Raw genomic sequence first — 19,812 nt, 5'->3', positions numbered from 1 at the left:
TGCCCAGGCTTTTAATTTATAATTTAAGACAATCTTACAACCTCTGTTGAGTTCTCCGAGTACTACTAATCAAGAATAAGACTAGGTGGGACTTCTGTAAGACTTGCGCAGAGCTGAAGACTCAGAGTCTCCAGAACATTGGTTCTCTTCTGTAATAGCCCCATAGCTTTTTCTCATAGCAATTATCTTCTGTTTTGTTTAACTTACTATGGAAGCATACCTCTCTTGTGGATTTCCTACATCTTAATAATAATATCTAATATAGTATCGCCAGTTTAATATAATCTAGAATCACTTAGGAGACATGTCTCTAGGAATGCCTGTAAAGAATACTCTAGGTGACTTTGATGTGGGAAGACCCATCTTGACTGTGGGAGACACCATTCCATTGGATGGGGTCCTGAAGCAAATGAAGTTCATTCTTATCATTTTCTCATTCTCATTCTCATTCTCTTATTAGAACTATGATGTTAATTCAGACTTCAGGGTTTTTATCATTTGTTTGCTCTTTATCTCATATCAAAGTTTGATTATATTTGGGAAAGCTACTCCTAGTTTCCTGAGCTTTATCATGACAGGATATTAAGTATCCATAAAGTGTTTCACTATATCAATTGAAAAATTTATTTTCCCTCATATCTTTTTTAAGTGTTTATAAATCTTTAATTCAAATTGTTCATATCATACTATGCTTTCTATATTTTTTGAGACTTTATTCTCTTTAAGGTTAAAATTTGCCTGGTTTTTCTTTGGAAAAAAAGAGAAGAAATAGGCTATATGGTCTTGTGTTCAGTGCACTGTGTGCTGAAAACACATGGTGAAAAGTTATGACTTAGTATCGTGGCAGTGATCAAATGAGACAAAGAAATCTAGACATAAACATTATACAGAGGCAGGACTGCTGCAGTTGTATTGTTGTTACTGTGTTTGTATGAGAGGAGATGCACACTGCCTAAAGTTCGTCAGAATGACAGATATCTTAGCAACCTTTCAATTGCTGTGACAAAACACCTTGACCAAGGTTACTTACAAAAGGAAGCATTTAATTTGGCATCGGCAGGGTTAGAGTCCATGACCACTGTGGTGAGGAGGATGGCAGCAGGCAGGCAGACATGGCCTTGAGCAGTAGCTGTGATACTCAAGCACAAGACAGAGACAGAATGGCTGGGCTTTTGCAAACACAAGGCCCACCCTCAATGGCACACCTCTTCCAACAAGGCCACATCTTCCTGTGCTTCTGAAACTGTTCTGCCACGAGGACCAAGTGTTCAAACAAACGAGCCCCTGGGGGCCATTCTCATTCAAACCACTACAGCAGGATCGTAGCTAGAGACTAGCAACTACAGAGTGACTACTTGCTACTGTCCGGAAGGCCATTCAGCACACTTTCCACCTGTACCTTGCTGGCTGTCTCTTCACATATGGTTATTTTCTGAACATAGCACCGTTCATAATAAACATATATGTCATTAATATATCTGCAATACATGCTATTTAAGTCATATGTGTTTTTTTCAAACCTGTAAAAGAAAAATAAGTACATTTGGCAAGTTGTATTTTGATTATACCCAAAAAGAGAATTTTCAAAATAACATTATTGGTCTATTGTCTAAGTTAAATTTCAGTTGATGTGATGTGAAACACTATTTTCCTGATTTCCCACCTCGGACTATTTTCTGTCATTGACTCCAGACTTAGCCTCTCTTCCCATGGCTGATATGATTTAGAATAATGTCGGGTCATAAGTCTCTTTGCACTATCATCATCAAGTGCCTTATCTAATGAACAAGCTAGAATAAACCCAATTTAGAAAACCTCAAGTCTGCATGGTCTCTCATGTGATAGTTCCTGCTAGCAATATCTCAGGAAGTCCTACTGACTAGTAGCCTATAACATGGAGTAAGTGATGATAAATGCACATTTATAAGTTGAACACATTGTGGTTTTGATAAGCATAACATTGACTCTTGGACTGATTAGTAATAGCCATCAAGTAAGTTTATCAGTTAATGTGAGGAGCAGAAGAAGCCTGGAGTAAGAGGGTCTGAGTGGGTGTGTTGTTGCCATGGGCTGGCCTTGTTAAGGCCTCAGTTCCTCAGAAAGCTTTCCTGTGGTCTATGTGCTGATGTTGACAGCATGTGCAGAAAAGGCTCACCATAACATTCTCCCCCTGAATATTTGTGGCTGAAGATTTCTCCCCTTCAGAGACTGCTCCTACTGAATCTGCCTCCTTGCTTAGCCTCATGCAAAAATCCCTGGTTCCTTGTTTATCTACATGTAACACTGGAGTTCCAGGCCAATGAGGGATTCTGCCTCAAAAAAAAAAAAAGTAGAGAACACCTAAAAAATAACACCAGAATTTGTCCTCTTACTTCCACCTGAAGCACTAGAAGATAGATAGATAGTTAGATAGATAGATAGATAGATAGATAGATAGATAGATAGATAGATCATAATACACACATACATATACATACCCACATCATACATATTCATTACACACATAAGTACACTATTCATACATGCACTACACACACACAAACACACATGGATGCAACACAAACATACATATAGCTAAAGTTGACTAATTTAAAGCTGTCAATCTTTCATTCACTTTTGAGTTCTAGAATATAGCACAATATTAAATACTTAAAGGTGTCTAGTGAATGGTTTTGGTTTCAATATTCTTAACTATAAGCAGTAATTTAAAAAAAAGTTTCCATAAATTGGTTACTGTAGTTTGTTGGAGATTTGCCAAAATAATGACAAGATATGCATGGCAACTCTCTACATAATCAAACGTAGATGTCCCTGAAGCCTGATGGGACAGTTGCCTTTAAGGAAGTGATGTCAGCTGAAGCTGCTTTTAATGGCCATCTACCACGCTCCTGAAGAAATTGTCTCCATTCAAGTCTAACCATAAAGATTCAACAAGACCAAACACTTACCATTCAGAGAGGAATATCTCACTCAGTGTTACACTGGATCTGTATTCTTTACTGGGCGGCAATGCTAGCCAATAACCAGATAGCCTCTGGGACTTCATAAATTCCTACAGAAACAGAAATGCCCTTTTGAATAAGCTGTCTCTTATATCTATACACTACACAATAGCTTTGGAGTAGTGTTACTGCTTTTCAATGCCATTTAAAAGGCTTGCCCTGTCCAGCCTTGATGTGAGAATATGTGCCTGTTTTTATAGACTGTAGTTTCTTATCCGTATTTGGTTAATAACTCTGGGAGTCTTGCTCTTTTCTGAGGGGTGGTGGAGATGGGGGTAGCTCTGGGGGAAAGGGGAGATGTAGAGAAAAAGACTGGGGAGAGGGGAGGGAAAGGAAGTTACAGTCAGGATGTAATATATATGAATATATATTTATTCAAATAAAATGGAATAGATAAATAGATGGTAGATCATGACTGATTGATAATAGATAGATGATAAATATAATAGATAGATAGATAGATAGATAGATAGATAGATAAACAGATAGATAGTGTTTCTTAAGATGTCAGTGTTCCAAGAGACAACTTCATGAAAAGAACACCAATGGCTCAGACATTAAGATCAACAATTAATAAAAGAGGCCTTGTGAAACTGAAAACTTCTGTAAGGCAAAGAACACCATCAATAGGAAAAAATGGCAGCCTATAGAATGGGAAATAATTTTCAGGAACTCTGCTTCTGACATAGAACTAATTTCCAAAATATATAAAGAACTCAAGAAACTAGATGTCAACGAGCCAAATAATCTAATTAAAACTGGGGTACAGATCTAAACAGAATTCTCAACTGGTGAATCCCAAATGGCTGAGAAAGACTTGAAGAAATGTTCAACATCCTTAGTTATCAGGTAAATGCAAATCAAAGTGACTCTGAGATTCCATCTTATACCTGTCAGAATAGCTAAGGTCAAAAATACTAATGGCAGCTCATACTAGTGAGGAAGTGAAGCAGAATCAAACGCCTCCATTGCTGGTGGGAGTGCAAACTTGTACAGCTACTTTGGAAATGAATGTGGTAGTTTCTCAAAAAACTGAGAATAGATTTATCAAGACTCAGCTTTCCCACTCTTGGACAAAGGCTGTTCCACCTTACCACAAGGATACTTGCTCAGGTATGTTCATAGCAGCTTTATTCTTAATAGCCAGAATCTAGAAACAACCTATATATGACTCAACCAAATAATGGATAAGAAAAATGTGGTACATTTACACCATGGAGTATTACTTAGCTGTTAAAAAATAATTGCAGGCAAATGGATGAAACTAGGAAAACAAAATCATCTTGAGTGGGGTAACTGAGAACCAGAAAGACAAATATGGTATGTACTCACTTATAAGTGGTTAACTATAAAGTAAAGGATAATTATTCTACAACTCACAGAGAGGCTATATAACAAGGAGGACTTCAGGGGGAAATGCATGAATCTCCCTAAGAAGGGGAAATAGAATAGATATTGTGTGGGGGCTGGGGCAGATGTGGACTCTTAACAGGAGGGAATAGGTTGGTGGAGGATGGAGAGAAAGGGTACTAGAAGAGACAAGTGGAACTTGGCAATTTGGGGGCACAGTAGAAACCTAGTGTAATGGAAACTCCCAGGAATCTATCAGGACTCCAGCTAAGACTTTTATGAATCAGGGATACAAAGCCTGAAATGGCCATCTCCTTTAACCAGGCTTGACTTCCAGTGGTCGGATTGAGACACCAATCCAGCCAGAAAATCTTTGACCTACAATTAATCCTGCCAGCAAGATGTGCTGGGGTAAAGGTAGACCAGAAATTATGGGAGTATCCAACCAATGACTTGTCCAGCTTGAGTCCCATGCCCTGAGACAAAGCCCACTCCTGACACAGCCTGTAGGACCATAAACCAGAGGACAAATGACTCAGAGACCTAGAATCGAACCAAACATGCAAAGGAAAAAAAAGTGAAATTATTCCTAATGATGCTCTACTATACTCATAGACAGGAGCCTGGCATCTGGCACAATCACATTAGAGAGGCTCCATCTAAGCAACTGATGAAAACAGAGGCAGAGAGCCAGTTAAACATTAGGTGTAACTCAGTGAATACTGTGGAAGAAGGGAGAAAGGATTAAAGGAGCCAGAGGGGTCAAGGACACTACAAGGAAACCAACAGAATCAACAAATCTGGACTCACAGGGGCTCACTGAAACTGGACCAACAATCAAGGAGCCTGAATGGGTTTAACCTGGGCCCTCTGCATATAATTGTGTACTTTGGTGTTTTCATAAGATTCCTAACAGGAAGTGGGGCTGTCTCTGACTCCTTTGCCTGCTCTGGGGACTCTTTTCCTCCTACTGGGTTGACTCATTCTGCCTTAATATGAGGAGAGGGGTCTAGTTTTATGGCAACTTCATATGGCTTGTTTTGTTTATTATCCCTGGGAGCCATGCCCTTTTCTGAAGGGTAACAGAGGAGGGTTTTAAGAATGGGCTAGGTGGAGAGTGGATAAGAGTGGAGGGTTATAAGAGAGGGCTAGAACGGAAATTTGGGGTTTGGATGTAATAATATATGAGAACAAATTAATAATAAAAAGATGTCAGTGTTTCACAGCATATTTCCCTGCTGTAGAGGCAGGAAAGGATGAAACAGAAGCTACAGTGACTGGAAGCTGATGCAGTCACAGAGCTGTATTACAGCAGGATATCCTACAATTGTTCAAGCAATAAAAACTACCACCAGAGCTGGTCAGAACCATGGATGACCCTGGTCATTTCAAACAGTCTTTTATTTCACTGTTATGTTCTGATCAGTCTTGCAAAAACTACAGCTCTTCCTTACATCTGATACCGTAACACACCCAACTTCCTGTGTAAGAACAGACAGAAAGGGTAAATCCTGGTCAAATCCTAGCTCATTCCAGAATCTTCTTTCAGTAAAATTCTCACAAGGAAATTATTTATTTTAATGTATATCAGTACTCTGTCTTCACACACACCAGAAAAAGGAATTGGATCCCATCGCAGATGGTCATATCACCATGTAGTTGTTGAGAATTGAACTCGGGACCTCTGGAAGAGCAGCCAGTGTTCCTAACTGCTGAGTCTTCTCTCCAGCTTTGCTTTTGCTTTCTAATAAAACCTTTGAACTTTTTCCATTCTGTGTCTGAATTCTTAGATGGTTCCAAGAACTTTGCAACAGTGGGTTGCAGTCTTTGAGATCTCTTCAGCCCTCACCCCAGAAAACAAAAGAACCTACTGATTCATTGAGTAACATTAATAGAGGGTCAATGAAAAGCTTAACAATTTTCTGGCCTGAATATTTGGAGAGTAAATATTCACTCTGGGGCAAAGGAAGTGGTTAATGATTGCAAACCAGACTTAACAGAAAAAGAGGAAAACAGTAACTACAGAGCCCAGAGCCTCCCCAGAATTTTTGGCCAAAGTAACCTCTGTGTGTGTGTGTGTGTATGTGTGTGTGTGTGTGTGTGTGTGTGTGTGTGTGTGTGTGTGATTTTTTAAAGTAAATAATTATGAATTATCACTTGAGAAAGGTCAATGAGACAAAATAATCTATCTTATAGGAGAATTCTTTTCTCCCATAAAAGATGACATGTTTCTTATGGAAGAGAGCCATTAAAGTGATATTTTTTGCTCTATAATAAATGACTACAATCCAGGATCAACAGATCACACTGGTAATTCTAGCCTTTGGAAGGCTAAGGCAGGAGGATTGCTGTGAGTTGGAGGTTAGCCGGGGATACTGAGACTTGTCTCAAAACGAACAAACAAACAAACAAACAAACAAACAAACAAACCAGGAAACAATGAATGATTACTATGTAAAAGATCAGAACTATTGACTAATGAGTGAAATACAAACACATTATTTAGACCAGGTTCTCAACCTGTGGGTTGCTACCCCACTGGGGTTGAGTGACCTTTGAACAGGTCTTACCTAAGACCATCAGAAATATTCAATATTTACAATTCATAACAGTAGCAAAATTGCAGTTATGAAGTGGCAACAAAAATAATTTTATAGATGAGGGTCACCACAACTTAAGCTAAAATATTGTGTGTTTTAGCTTGATTGTGATTTCTCTAAGACAAAAGTGCAAGGCTCAGTCCCCTGGTCTTGCAAGGAAAATAATCCTGAATCAAGACACTGCATGTCTTCCCAATATGAACCCTGGTAATCCATATTTCATGATGTGAAGCTGATTCCTTTTGGAAGGGAACAGAGACATGGAACCTTACCAGCACATCCTTGTCCTTAACCTTCAGGAGGCTGGCATTCCGAGCAGAGCAGAGACTGACACTCTCTTGCCATGTTGCATACCCTTTGAGTATAGAATAACAGCTGTCTTTGTACCATTTTGAACCCTTTGGACATGGTTTACATTTGTGCTCTAGAAGGACAGAGTTTTACAGGTTGATTTCAACACTCTAGACAATTATCCCTTTACTGTCTGGGTGACATTGACTAGATTTACTGTGTTCCCTCTCTTTAGGTCAAGAAAGAAAACAAATCCTCTACATCTCTATATATCATCCTAGAAACCTGATACAAAACTTGGACAAACAAAAAACAACGTTCAAGTACCTGGCCAAATTTAGACATATTGCCCAACACTAGGGAACTCACTTATGACTCTAAAGATTGATCACAGCAAATATGCCATCTAGTAAAAACCAGGCTCCCACAGCCACATTGGACTGCCATGCCTACCAGGTGTCTCTCTGGCCTTCAGCTCCTGGAGAGGCATCTCAGAACCATGGAATACATAGTTAGCCATAAAACCTACAAAAGCACTTGTAGGTAACACTCACTCCCCTGGTTCTGTACTTCACTCAGATCTCATTTCTTTGCCAGGACCTTTCACTCCTTCAGCACTAGCTAAAATTTCGGAATGAGGTCATTTATAAAGACACTTTCTTCCCTCATCATCATTTCTTGAGATCTGTGCCCAGGACAATGGTAATGCAGATTAGAGAAACTGTGTGTACTGACTGGCGCTTCGTGATGTAACTGTCAGAGCCCTGTGGCAGCTTGTAGTTTTTACTACTTTCCTTGTTTTTCTCTAACTGGGGAAATAGCAATGACTCATTTCCAAAACTCATTTAATTTCACATTTAATTTTGGCTCTGTAAGAAAGTGATTCTTAAAGGACTCTAAGGTTTAGTTTTTTGCTGCCTAGGAAACAGTTGTAGAACAACACAGGATTACCTGGATTTTTGTTATTCAGCTCTCGACACAGCTGGGTGGCTATGTTTTGCAGCATGGCAGTAAGGTTCATGATTTTCTTGGAGTTGTTGAGATTGTGCATTAGCTGTAGGGAAACATTTTCCTGAAGCTCTTCCTTGACACTTTGTAATTGATTTGATTTCATCATTTCTGTCTCCAAAGTTGTATAAACTCCAGGGTTTTTTTTTTTCCCAAAGACAAAAAAGAAGAGAAGAAAAGAGTAGATGATTTTAAGACTTACAAATTCTCAGTTATCCTATCACCTTTAGAAATTTGATGAATTTTTTTAGTATTAACATATTAAAGTTGTATGAAAAAGCATCTTTAAAGGAGTGTTTGGCGAGACCAAGCATATGTCTATTGACAACATCATAAGGCCACCTTTGGGGCAGATTATTATAAGAACTTAATTCAAAGAATCAACATTGGTTCAACAACTCTGGGCATTCTACATCTTCCAACCAGCTAAAAAACATCAATATAAATGCATACATATATAATATGTATGTATATGCAATACATAACAGACTTACCGTGTTGTATTTATATATTTATTCACATACTCATGTAACAATAACATAAAATGAGAGGGAGAAGGCGGGGGAATGAGAGGGATTATTAGGAAGGGGGAATGATGCAACTGTAATTTAATTAAATGTAAAATTTCTTTTTAAAGAATGGGGTGATACATACAGATGCCTCCTAAGACTCCCACTCCAATGAGCAGCAGAAGGCATAGAAGAGTCAGAATCAAGACTGCTTTTTGCCATGAATGGGAAGCAGGAGAGGATACTGTGAAAAGAAAAAAAGCACAGTGTTCTAGAAGCAGCTCACACCTTGACTTCATCCATCCATCCATTCATTGACCCTCCCCTCACTTCTTTCATCTATGTATTTTTCTAGAAATTCAGACTTTTTTCAAGAGTAATCAGATAGGAAACCATAACTAAGACACCAGGATTGACTTCAGATCTTTGGCTATGCTGTCTTACTCCACAGAAATTTTTTGTTCACGAAATGTCTCAAATATCTTACCAATAAGGCAAAAACTTAAAAAAAAAAATAAGGAAGACTTACTAAGTTCTTTTTGAAAAGGAAAGGAGGCTCATAGGCAACGACATTAACCCTGAGATTGACAAAAGACACAGAAAAAGTAAATATAACCTTATAAAATAGAGAGAAGGAAAATGGGGGTACAGGTAGAGTGTGCCCTTGGATATGTTTGTGAAAAGTGTGTTCCTGGAGATTGAAGGAAGCTTTCTGAGGAATTGTTTGGAATATGGAGATGATACTTAGCAAAAGAAGTGATTCTACTTGTTTGTGTGGTCCCCTCTGAAGCTAAGAATGGGGCTATAGTGCAGTAAAGCAGGCTGTCACCGTCTGTGTCCCACTGTCCTCATCAGTCTCCCCTAGTCTGGACACGAATTTCTAAATACGACTTTTCCAATATTTTCTATGTTTTTTTAAAAGAAAAACATTCTCATAGAATGCTTTTATTATTTTATAGACAATGAATCACAAACTAGATCACGTCCCTAAAAAGTTAAAAAATATGTTATGAATTATTGTTAAGGCATTATATGATTTAAATTATCCCCGTGTATGGATATATAAAAAGACTGTTTCAAGAAAGTCATTCAAGACTAGCCTAATACTCTGCTCTTTAAATGTGTTTTATATCAACAGATGATAGTAAAACAATTTTGTGAAATCTCACAAAGTGACATATAAAATATAAAACAAAACTTGATTTCTTAATATTTTGGAAAATTATTGTCAGTGAAAGTACTATAAATGTCCAGTCCGTACCTGAGGTTTGAAATACAAACTCATAGTCTATCTTTTGTTACAGTTATTTTATCATTTATTTATATATTCAATTATTTAAAGGTTAGCAGATCTGTGTTCTTTAGGTACTAGATATCATTGTGGCTGCTAATAAAAGAGAGTAGTAAGGTGAGCATGTTTTTGTTGTCATCTAGATGCATTTTAAAGTGATAGGAAACAAAGTGCAAAATGACTGATACTTAGATCATAGATATATATAGATGATAGCTGATAGAGATAGATAGATGATAGGTAGGGAGAGAGAGAAAGAGAGAAGGAGGGAGGGAGATGGTGAGGGAGAGGGAGAGGGAGAGAGAGGGAGAGGGAGAGGGAGAGGGAGAGGGAGAGGGAGAGGGAGAGGGAGAGGGAGAGAGAGGGAGAGGGAGAGGGAGAGAGAGAGAGAATAGGAATTTGAAACTGACAGGCATGTGATAACTTAGAAACGCATATTGAGTGACAATAGATCAGGAGACCTGGAAAGAGCCCTCCAGTGCCCCATCAAAGAACTTGATCAAGTCACGACAAGCAGAACAAAACCATCTTAACCACCAGAATAGTGAAAACCAGGAGGATGTATCCCAGAGAATGCACAGTGTGAAGGAATTTCCCATAGGTTTTGGTGTGTTGTGGGTGTTGGTGTGTTGTGGGCATTGTGTGAGTATGTCATGCTGTGTAGAGAGTAGAGCCTCACACATGTTGACTGAGTGCTCTAGAACTCAGCTATATCCCCAACTCTCTTCTTAGTTCTTAGTTTGACACAGGATCTCGCTTAACTGACTGTGCAGGTTGACTCTGAAGCACTGATCAGCAGTATAAAAACAGGAGAGAGTCACAGCAGTGAGACAGAGACATGAGGCAGTGTTTGCTGTGCAAGCCTTCCAACCTAAGCTAAGTCCCCGGTGGTGCACATGGTACAAGGAGAGGACTGTCTCCTCAAATGTCCTCGGGCCTCCACACAAGCATTGTGACACATACACACATACACACATGTACACATATGCACACACACACACACAGAGAGAGAGAGAGAGAGAGAGAGAGAGAGAGAGAGATTAAATTTAACCTAAATTTAAGATAAAGAATAGAGATCTGAATGCTATGATGAAACAGGGAAGCCTCCCGAGATCTGGACTAGAGCAAGCTCCATGAACAGTGAGGAAAGAAGCCAGATTAAAAGAGAGTGTTCTCCCCTTCTTTGTCTCTCTCCTACATTTCAAGCAATTTCCTTTAAAAAAAAATCTAGCAAGAAGAACATATAAGCCCATGACTTTTCTGAATAAGGTATAGTCCAAATTCCAATCATTCATAAGAACACACACATACACACAAACAAACAAATAAAAACCCTTCACAATAAAACACTGTCATTTGAAACTACAATCCCTTCGCACATACCTGAATTTAATATAAAAAATAATGTAAAATACAATGTTTTATTGCAATGGCTTAAAGAAATGCTTTATGCCTTAAAGAAAAAAGTCTTCTTAATCACTTTGGTATTTGGGGTTAAAGGCGAAATCAAATATTTGTACTGCATGTTAAAATTTTAAAAAGTAAAATTAAAAAATTCACACCGCATGGAGCTATGGCCACCGCCACAGCCTTGCATCACATCTATGGCTCAACATCTTACCTTTCTCCTCACATTTGTCAGACTTCTGGGTTTCTTCTTTCTTATCAGAGTCCTGGATTTTGAGATTTGCATAAACAATTTCTTCAGACATTGATGAATATTCAATGAAAGCTCCAGAAATTGTCCTTCCAAAGAGGTGAGAGGGCTGACAGTTAAATAAGTCTACCTAAACTTTCAACCCTCTGTAAACTGCAGCTAACCACACAAACTAGAATATCTTTTTGAAAAACCGCTATGCCAGTCTCTCAAATATGTGCCCGTGAGCCACAGTCAGTCAGTAGCCTCAGAAAAGAACAGATAAGATCGAAAGAGGAACACTTTTCTTCCTCATACTTCTTCCCTTTTTAACTAAAGTAAGTGTTGAAACTGCTTGGATAACAGTGTCACATGAGTTGTGCAACTCGCTCCTACCACATAGCGCAGATACAGCATAGGATTAAACTCTCAAGCAGGGAAATAATCGGAATGATTCAGGTCTCCAATGCTCCCCGGCACACCACAGTGGTCTGCCGCAGGTACCCTGAGCACGAAATGGTCAAGGTCTTCAGAGAAAGACTGACTTAGGATGGAACATTCAGAGGGAAGACACACAAAGAGAGAGACGAAAGGCCATGCTTTCTCTCTGCTGCAAAGGTTCTGGTTGGATTAGCAGGAACTCTGCTCCCAGCAGAAGCAAGTGGATCCCAGTGCTAGGCGAGCAGAAACAAGGGGATGTCTGTGAGTTCCAGGCTAGCATTCGTGTACATCGTGAGTTCCAGGACAGCTAACACTACAGAGAAAGCCACCATCTCAATTCATGCCCCCAATACATAAGTAAGTAAATGAATAAAACATAATGCATTATCACTAACAGATGTGTAACTTGTAAATAAATAGGTGGGTCAAACAAGTAAGACATGATCTCGGTGGTGCTGGTCCTAGCTTCCTTCCCCTTTTCTTTGGCTTTTTGAACCAATGATGTAGGCATCACCTGTGGATTGAGGCTTTGTCCATAAGGGTAAGGCTGCTTTTAGGTATCCTGGCCTGCACGGCTGTAAATGGAGCTGTCAAACACAGGTTGCCCACAGTGTGGTTCAGTACAGCAGGTTCACAAATATTTTTTTGTTGTTAGCAAAAGCTAGGTGTTTCCATGATTTAGGGACTATGACTTAAAGCTTGGGCCTCTCTTCAGTGTGCAGTGCTGCTTTTTCAATACCTTCTTCTAATACCTCTTTGAAATTCTTACTGACACTTGGACACATATAAATAATGTTAAGTAGGTTGGCATTGTTTAGGAAAAAACTATAGAAGAGACTGTTTTTAATTCAGTAAAGATGAACTACTTTAACATGGTAAGATAATGTTAAGACAAGCATCACTAGATAGACTCAGTGAGTTGGCTGTTCTTCTTTCTGGATTTATGTATTAGTAACAGTAACAATAACAGAAAAAGAGGCCATGAATCTGAGAGGACGTAACGTACAGAATGGGAGAGGTTGGAGGGGGAGAAAGGACAGGGAGGGGATGATGTCATTATATTTCAATTTTAAAAAGACAGCAAATAGAAGAGGGTCTTTCTATAATCCCTATTAAAAAGTAAACAAGAGTCCCAAGTACAAGTTAACTAGATATTGACAAAACCAAATTGAAGATTAGAAAATAGAGAGTTATAAACTGCACCCAATCCTCTGGGCTCCATTTTCTGACTCAAAACTGTGCCTGATTTCTTGGAGGTCTGATGGCAATAGAGACCCTGCCCTAATCCCTGTGCCTGACAACACCCCTCAAAGCACAACCAGTAGCTGTAAATTGCACCCCATTCCCTGACCTCCATTTTCCAGTTCACAACTCTGCCTGTTTTCCCAGAGTCCATGCAAGCACCAGGGACTACAGGCCATGCCACAGGAACCCCAGAGGCAACGTTAGCACCCAAAACCCCAGAGGCCACACAGGGGCTTGTAGGCAAATGGATGAAATCTAAAAAGATCATTCGTTTGAGTGACTTAACACCTTTCAAGAAAGACAAACAAGTTTTGTTCTCACTTACAAATGGATATTAGTCATAAAGTACAGGATTACCATGCTACAATCCTCAAGAGCTAAGTAGCAAGGAGCCCAAGGGAGGACACCTGAATCTCACTGAGAAGGGAAAATAAATTAGACATGGGGATGGAAAAAAGGAGGGGACTTGATCCGGATGGGGGTGAGAATGGGAACAGAAGGAATCATGTTGGGGGAGGACAGCGGGAGAGAGGACTGGAGGAAACAACTGGAGTGGGGTCAGGCATCTCTGGGACAAGCTAGAAACCTAGGGAAATGGAAACTCCCAAGAATCTATGAGTGTAAAAAGAGCCTGCACTAGCCATCGTCTCCTGCAACCAGAAAAGTTGCAGTGGAGGGATTGGGACACCAACTCAGCTACAAAACCTTCGACCTAAAATTTTCCCTGCCTATAAGATGTGTAGGGGTAAAGATGGAGCAGAACTTGAGCCAATCAATGGCTGAGCTTGAGACCCACGCCCTGAGAGGAGGCACACCTCTGACACTGTTAATGATACTCCACTGTACTTGTAAACAGGACCTAGCATAACTGTCATCTGAGAGGCTTTACCCAGCAACTGTTGGGAACTGATGCAGACACCCACAGCCACACATTAGGCAGAGCTTGAAGAATCTCTGCCTAATTAGAACCCAAAACCCCTAAGGCCACACAGAGGGGTGTAGACAAATGGATGAAACCTAAAAAGATCACTCATTCTGAGTGACTTAACACAGATCCAGAAAGACAAACAAGAGGTGGAGGAAGGCCTGAAGGAGACAGAGGCGACAGACCCAGGCCCTCTTGGTCTTCAGGTGGGACTCTAACAGTGGAAGCAGGGGCTGTCTCTGACTCAGTTGCCTGCCTTGTCTAGTCCTAAGAGGAGATGCTCTTAGTCTTACTGCACCTTGATATGTCAAGACTGTATAGTATCCTTGGGGGCGTGGCTCCTCTTTTCTGAGGTGAAAGGGAGGAGGGGTGGATGGAGGTAAGATGAGAGGGAGACACTAGGAGGAGAGGAGGGACAGGAAGCTGCAGTGATCAGGATGCAAAGTAAGTAAATAAATAATAAGAGAAATTAAAAGGCATGTTTTAACAGAAGTATTAATGGTATGAAATCATTTGTAAGAGTTTCAATAATTATTAGTTGAATTAAAACAGTAATGGATAATGTCCTGACACTTAAAAAATACTATTATAAAGTATAATTCAAAATAATCCCAGGGGGAGATTTTGGACATTACCATCACAAAGAAATAACATGTTTGGATCATGAGTAGCCTAATGTTCTGAGCTCACCCTTGCGGTACTGTACCGAAGCATCACACTGTGCCCCATAAGGACGTACAATGACTAGCTTTAAATTTCAAAAAAATGCTATAAGGACTATCAAAATCTATATGAAAATATAAGCATAAAAAGGCCACAAGCAAATTTTAAAGGTACCCAAGGAGATGGCTCATATACAAAGTGTTTGTTGTGTAAGCATTGAGGACCTGAGTTCAATCCCCTTCACCCACATCTGTAACAAGGCATGGATGTCAAACATGTAAACATAAACTTGGGGAGAGAAAGGTCAAAGGATCCCTGGGGCTCGATGTCCAGCCAGCCTAGTGATCACCAAGCCCCAGGTCACAGTACAAGGTGCTGTCTCAAAAAACAAGGCGATTCCAATTGCATGCTTACACATACCCCTGCATGTGTGTATACGAAAGTACACACATCTCCACATACATATGCATGCACACATATATACTCATGCCAAAAGTGTTATATATGGTTTATTTCCTTCTCCTTTGTACGTGCTGGTTTCCTGTACAAAAGCCTTCAAGATGTTCTTATTATCACATTGATTTATAGGCCTGTACGTGAATTACAACCAGATAACTCCTCAGTCAGCATCACATAGATGTCATGGCAGTTGGAGAGTTGAGATGGGAACAGACCCAGCTGCTTGATGCGGTCACGTATCCTCTAATGATGGGAAAATATCGGCCTTTCCTTCCTCCTGGAGAGGATCAAAGATTTCTATAGAAAGAATAAAAACCTTGCCTTCACAGTGGAATTCATGAGTGTGAACTCATCCTCTCCGAGTAAAGAAAGTTTTCCCAGACAGATATAAAAGTCGTTACAGATGAACAAACTCGACTTCAGCAAAATGAAACACAGTGAAAATACCCATAGCAAACTGGAAAATGTAAATAGACATAAAATCCACTGCCATATATATGATAGAGATCATAAAGGATGAGAATATTATAAATTTACAAAGCAGTTACACAAATTCATTTTTTAAAAAAAGGTGAGTATTGATAGGAAAATGGACAGCAGTGACAAGCTCTTTTGCTTTGGGAAACAATTTTTAATCATTGCATTTTTTGGCAGGAAAAAGGTATGAGTAGAAAACTTTGACATTTGTATCTTACAGGATTCTCACGCATAAGGAATCTCCTTCTCCTCCCCGCTTCCCACCTCACTTCATTCCTTCCTTCCTGCTTTCTCTAACTGAGAAATATTCATATTATAAAGGAAAAATAAGAACATATTTAAAATATAGCAGAAATAAAAATCTAGTTTACCGTCCTGCTTCTACTTTGCTAAATATGTATTGAAAATGAGACAGTGCGTACGTGAAGCCTCACTGGTTTGCTTTCAGTGAAAATTTGTTTAAATCTATCATCGTCATGAAATGAACAGTAGTCCATTGGTAGGGAAAACAAACCAAAACTTACAAACACAGTTTACACTGTGCTTTATCTGACCCAGGTGGGGCACAAGATATAACTGAGATTTTCATAATTAAAGTTCCATGCAAACTCTCTGAGAAAAAGCTAGCCAAAATTTATTTTTTACATGAATCAGCTGAGATCTGGGATTGTTTTATCCTTTATACCTTTTATCTGTCATTATTCCAGTCAAATACTCAGAGACCTTAAACACAGCTACAGCTCTCTCTCGGTATTAAACACAAGTACTGCAAACATATGCCGTATGGGGCATTACAAGGGAAACACAGCAAAGAAAGATGTGAGAGAACCCAAGGGTAACGTCCCAGAAAGTCTCGGGCACACATGCCCAGAGTCACACAGTTTAAGAGCTAAGAGGCAACAACAACCACACAAAAATAAAGACCTCTGTTCAGATCCATTACGGGGAGCATTTGAAAGGGAGAGGCTGGAGAAGATCCAATACTGAGAAATTGATAAGGTGTGGACAGGATGAGTGGAAACCAAGGAGGGTATAGCCAGTGGATGTTTAAAAATAATGCATTTGTTTTTATTTTATATACATTGGTGCTTTTCCTGTATGTACGTCTGTGTAAGGGTGTCCTATCCCCTGGTACAAGAGTTACAGACAATTGTGCACTGCCATGTGGATGCTGGGAATTGAACTCTGGCCCTCTGGAAGAGTGGCCAGTATTGTTACCCACTGAACCATCTCTCCAGCCTCCCAGATGGAATTTTTAATTTTTTTCTTTTTACATTCAAAAAAAGAAAATGGGACTGAAGTAAAAGCCATTAAAATATGATCCTTTCCTGGCCTACTAACAAAATATAAATATTGTTTAATAAACTTAATACCAGCTAACTGCATCCTGAAGTATCTATTTAACCAAGAAACATTGTCTTCAAACCACCATGAATGCTTTTTACTGTTAGAAACTTCTTTCATATAATTTGGATAAGAAGGGTTAACCCAGACCTTGGAGTATTTGTAACAGGAATAAATGGAATGAAAAATTACTTTAAGGTAACTAGAGATCTCACTATGCCATGGAGGGGGCACTTTAGAAATTTTAATTAGTTATAGATCAATATTTTAAAAAAATCAGTAGAAACATACAATCCTATTGGTTGAAGCCAGTTGATATTATTTTCTTTTCCTTAGCATTGACATATTTGATTTAAAATCTACAAGTTCGGATTTCAAACATAAGTATCCCTAATTTTTTTTGAAAATTTACAATAAGTTTTGAAAACTTTAAAAGCTGAACTTTTAATTCAAATTAACAGATCATTAAAATTACTATGGCCAGAATTCAACATCCTGAAATAAAATTGGTGCTATCTGTTTATAATGTGGAATTTCTGAAATGTTGCTCTGGTCTTAAAAGTGTTTACCAAAAACTTGGCTTGGAAAAATGAGGGTTTAACCTTTTATCATTTTAATGAACAAAACACTGAAGCCTGTGGCTAGATTTTATCCAAATGCTAAATTTTTATGTTTTCCCACAGGTTGGAGCCTTTACTTGGACAGCAGGTGCCTTGGTGTTGGGGAAATTTTTCATTTAAAAGAGTTATTTCTCTCTCAAACCATCCTGATAAATCACATAACAGTAACAAAACTTATTTTAGTAACTAGGTATTTAAATCGATCTCTGTATAAATTCTGTCTTACATAAGTTTTATTATGCCTATGACCTTCAGACTTATAGATTAGCAGTTAACTAAACAGTACTAAATTAATTAATCACCTACTGCTGCTTAGAGTCAAAGAGTTCACTAGCTGTTGAGTGCCTAATTACGGACAACAGAAGTGCCAGACAACAAGGCTGCATGCATCTGGGTCCTAAGCCGTGGAGTTATCTTCACGGGGCTTGGAGTCATAGACGCCTCTAAGTCCATCAGTCCAGCATGCAAACCTTGAACAACACAGAAGAAGCTGTTTCTTGACTTCTATTGATTCCGACTGAGCAAAGGGACCCAGGCATCTGATCCAGAACACGAGGAAAAGCATTTCTTTTTGCTGGAGGCGGGATGCGTGGGCGTTAGAGGATTCCGATCCTGGTTGGATGGCAGCGTAGTTCGGATGTGAGGATTAGACACTGCTTTATGTACAATAGCGTTATGGTAAAGCAGAGCCACCCACTGCAAAGGCCAAGCAGAAAAAAAAAGAGGGAAAGACAGGAAGCCTGTAGTCCAAGGACCCCTCAAACTCCTTCCTCTGCCTCTGATGTATTGCCCTACCTCCCATGAATGCCACCCTGTGGGCCTGAGATGTCAACACATGAACCTTTCACAGGCATTCAAGGTCTAAACCTCAGTGTTGAATGAAGTAACAACCCCACTAACCAAGTTTCTGCAAAGTACGATTGCTATTCAAAGAAACCTCAGAGCAAAGCAGAACACTTGGTCTGGCTGTAATCATCTCTGCCCTACCCCACCCCACCCCGCCTCCCGAAAAGCCCCAAGATGTGATGGGGAACAAATAATACCACCAGCTGTGAAACTGCCTCAGATGCCAGGACAGTTAAGGAACATTGGCAGGCAACAGACTTTACTCCAGACCAAGTTCCAATATGGCCACAAGGCATTGCAGACCTGGAGCAATATGTCGCATGCTGTTAGTTAATTCACCTCCTGGGAACTGGAATCTACATCTCACACACTTTATCAAATACAAACTGTCCCTATTTGGCGCGTAAAACATTGAAATGTTCATTCTGAAGTAATTCATTTCAAAATCTGATTGTAGAAAAACACAAATCAGATGAAAGGATTATGGCACTGGAGATGTGTGACGTAAAGAAAGACTTAAAATAATATATGTTTAGAGTAATCACGGAACATTTCCTTATTAGATAAAAGAGCAAAACCCTCTAGAAGACGTTAATTTATTTTTAAAAGTTATTTATAAGACTAAAACATTTATTTTAATTCTCTGCTTCTATTTCCACTTTTCCAACAGGAAACGACAGTTGTGAGATGCTGATGCTTCTTATGTTTGAATTACAATGGATTTTTAAATATTCCTTGCACTGATCTTTCCATCTCCCGATACAAGATAAAGAATAGTTTCAGTGTTTGGGGGGAAATTAAAAGTTAACAAAAAGGATATAATTCCTTCTTCAATTACTGAAATCTGTAGGCATGATTCCAGCTTCTGAGGATATCTATCGTTCTAAGTTTATGTGAAGAGGATAGTGCCTGTGTAGGAAACCAACCTTAATTTACCACGAGTTTACTTTGCCAAATTTCACTATGCAATTCACAGGACAAAGCAAAGCAAAACTGGGCGTAGGGCTCAAAGATCAAAAGAGGATAAGTGCGGTTTTCCGGTAGTTCAAACAACCTCAAAGTTAAGCTGCTTTATTAGATAGTTTGGGGAGAAACTATACAAAGA

At 39.2% G+C, this 19,812-nt stretch overlaps 1 protein-coding gene across 1 annotated transcript; it reads right to left on the bottom strand.

The window, feature by feature from the left end:
* Positions 1-1,022: 1,022 nt before the first annotated feature.
* Positions 1,023-11,978, bottom strand: Clec12a (C-type lectin domain family 12 member A). The gene is made up of 6 exons (XM_052174998.1): positions 11,673-11,978; positions 8,906-9,004; positions 8,195-8,383; positions 7,225-7,376; positions 2,949-3,052; positions 1,023-1,520 (listed from the first exon to the last, which is right to left on the bottom strand). The coding sequence occupies exons 1-6, from the start codon at positions 11,761-11,763 to the stop codon at positions 1,352-1,354; spliced, it is 804 nt and encodes a 267-aa protein (XP_052030958.1). The 5' UTR covers positions 11,764-11,978; the 3' UTR covers positions 1,023-1,351.
* Positions 11,979-19,812: the final 7,834 nt, after the last annotated feature.

This window comes from Apodemus sylvaticus, chromosome 2, assembly GCF_947179515.1.
Source record: "Apodemus sylvaticus chromosome 2, mApoSyl1.1, whole genome shotgun sequence".
Classification (NCBI taxonomy): domain Eukaryota; kingdom Metazoa; phylum Chordata; class Mammalia; order Rodentia; family Muridae; genus Apodemus; species Apodemus sylvaticus.
Note: the sequence above shows the minus strand (reverse complement) of the source record. Positions and strands in the feature narration are given on the sequence as shown.

Coding starts and splice junctions, on each gene's coding strand:
- Clec12a (XM_052174998.1), bottom strand. CDS start 11,763: ATGTCTGAAGAAATTGTTTATGCAAATCTCAAAATCCAGGACTCTGAT. Junction 8,384..8,905: donor GGGAGTCTTAGGAGGCATCT/GTATGTATCACC, acceptor AAAACCCTGGAG/TTTATACAACTTTGGAGACA. Junction 1,521..2,948: donor GAGATATTCCTCTCTGAATG/GTAAGTGTTTGG, acceptor TTTCTTTTACAG/GTTTGAAAAAAACACATATG.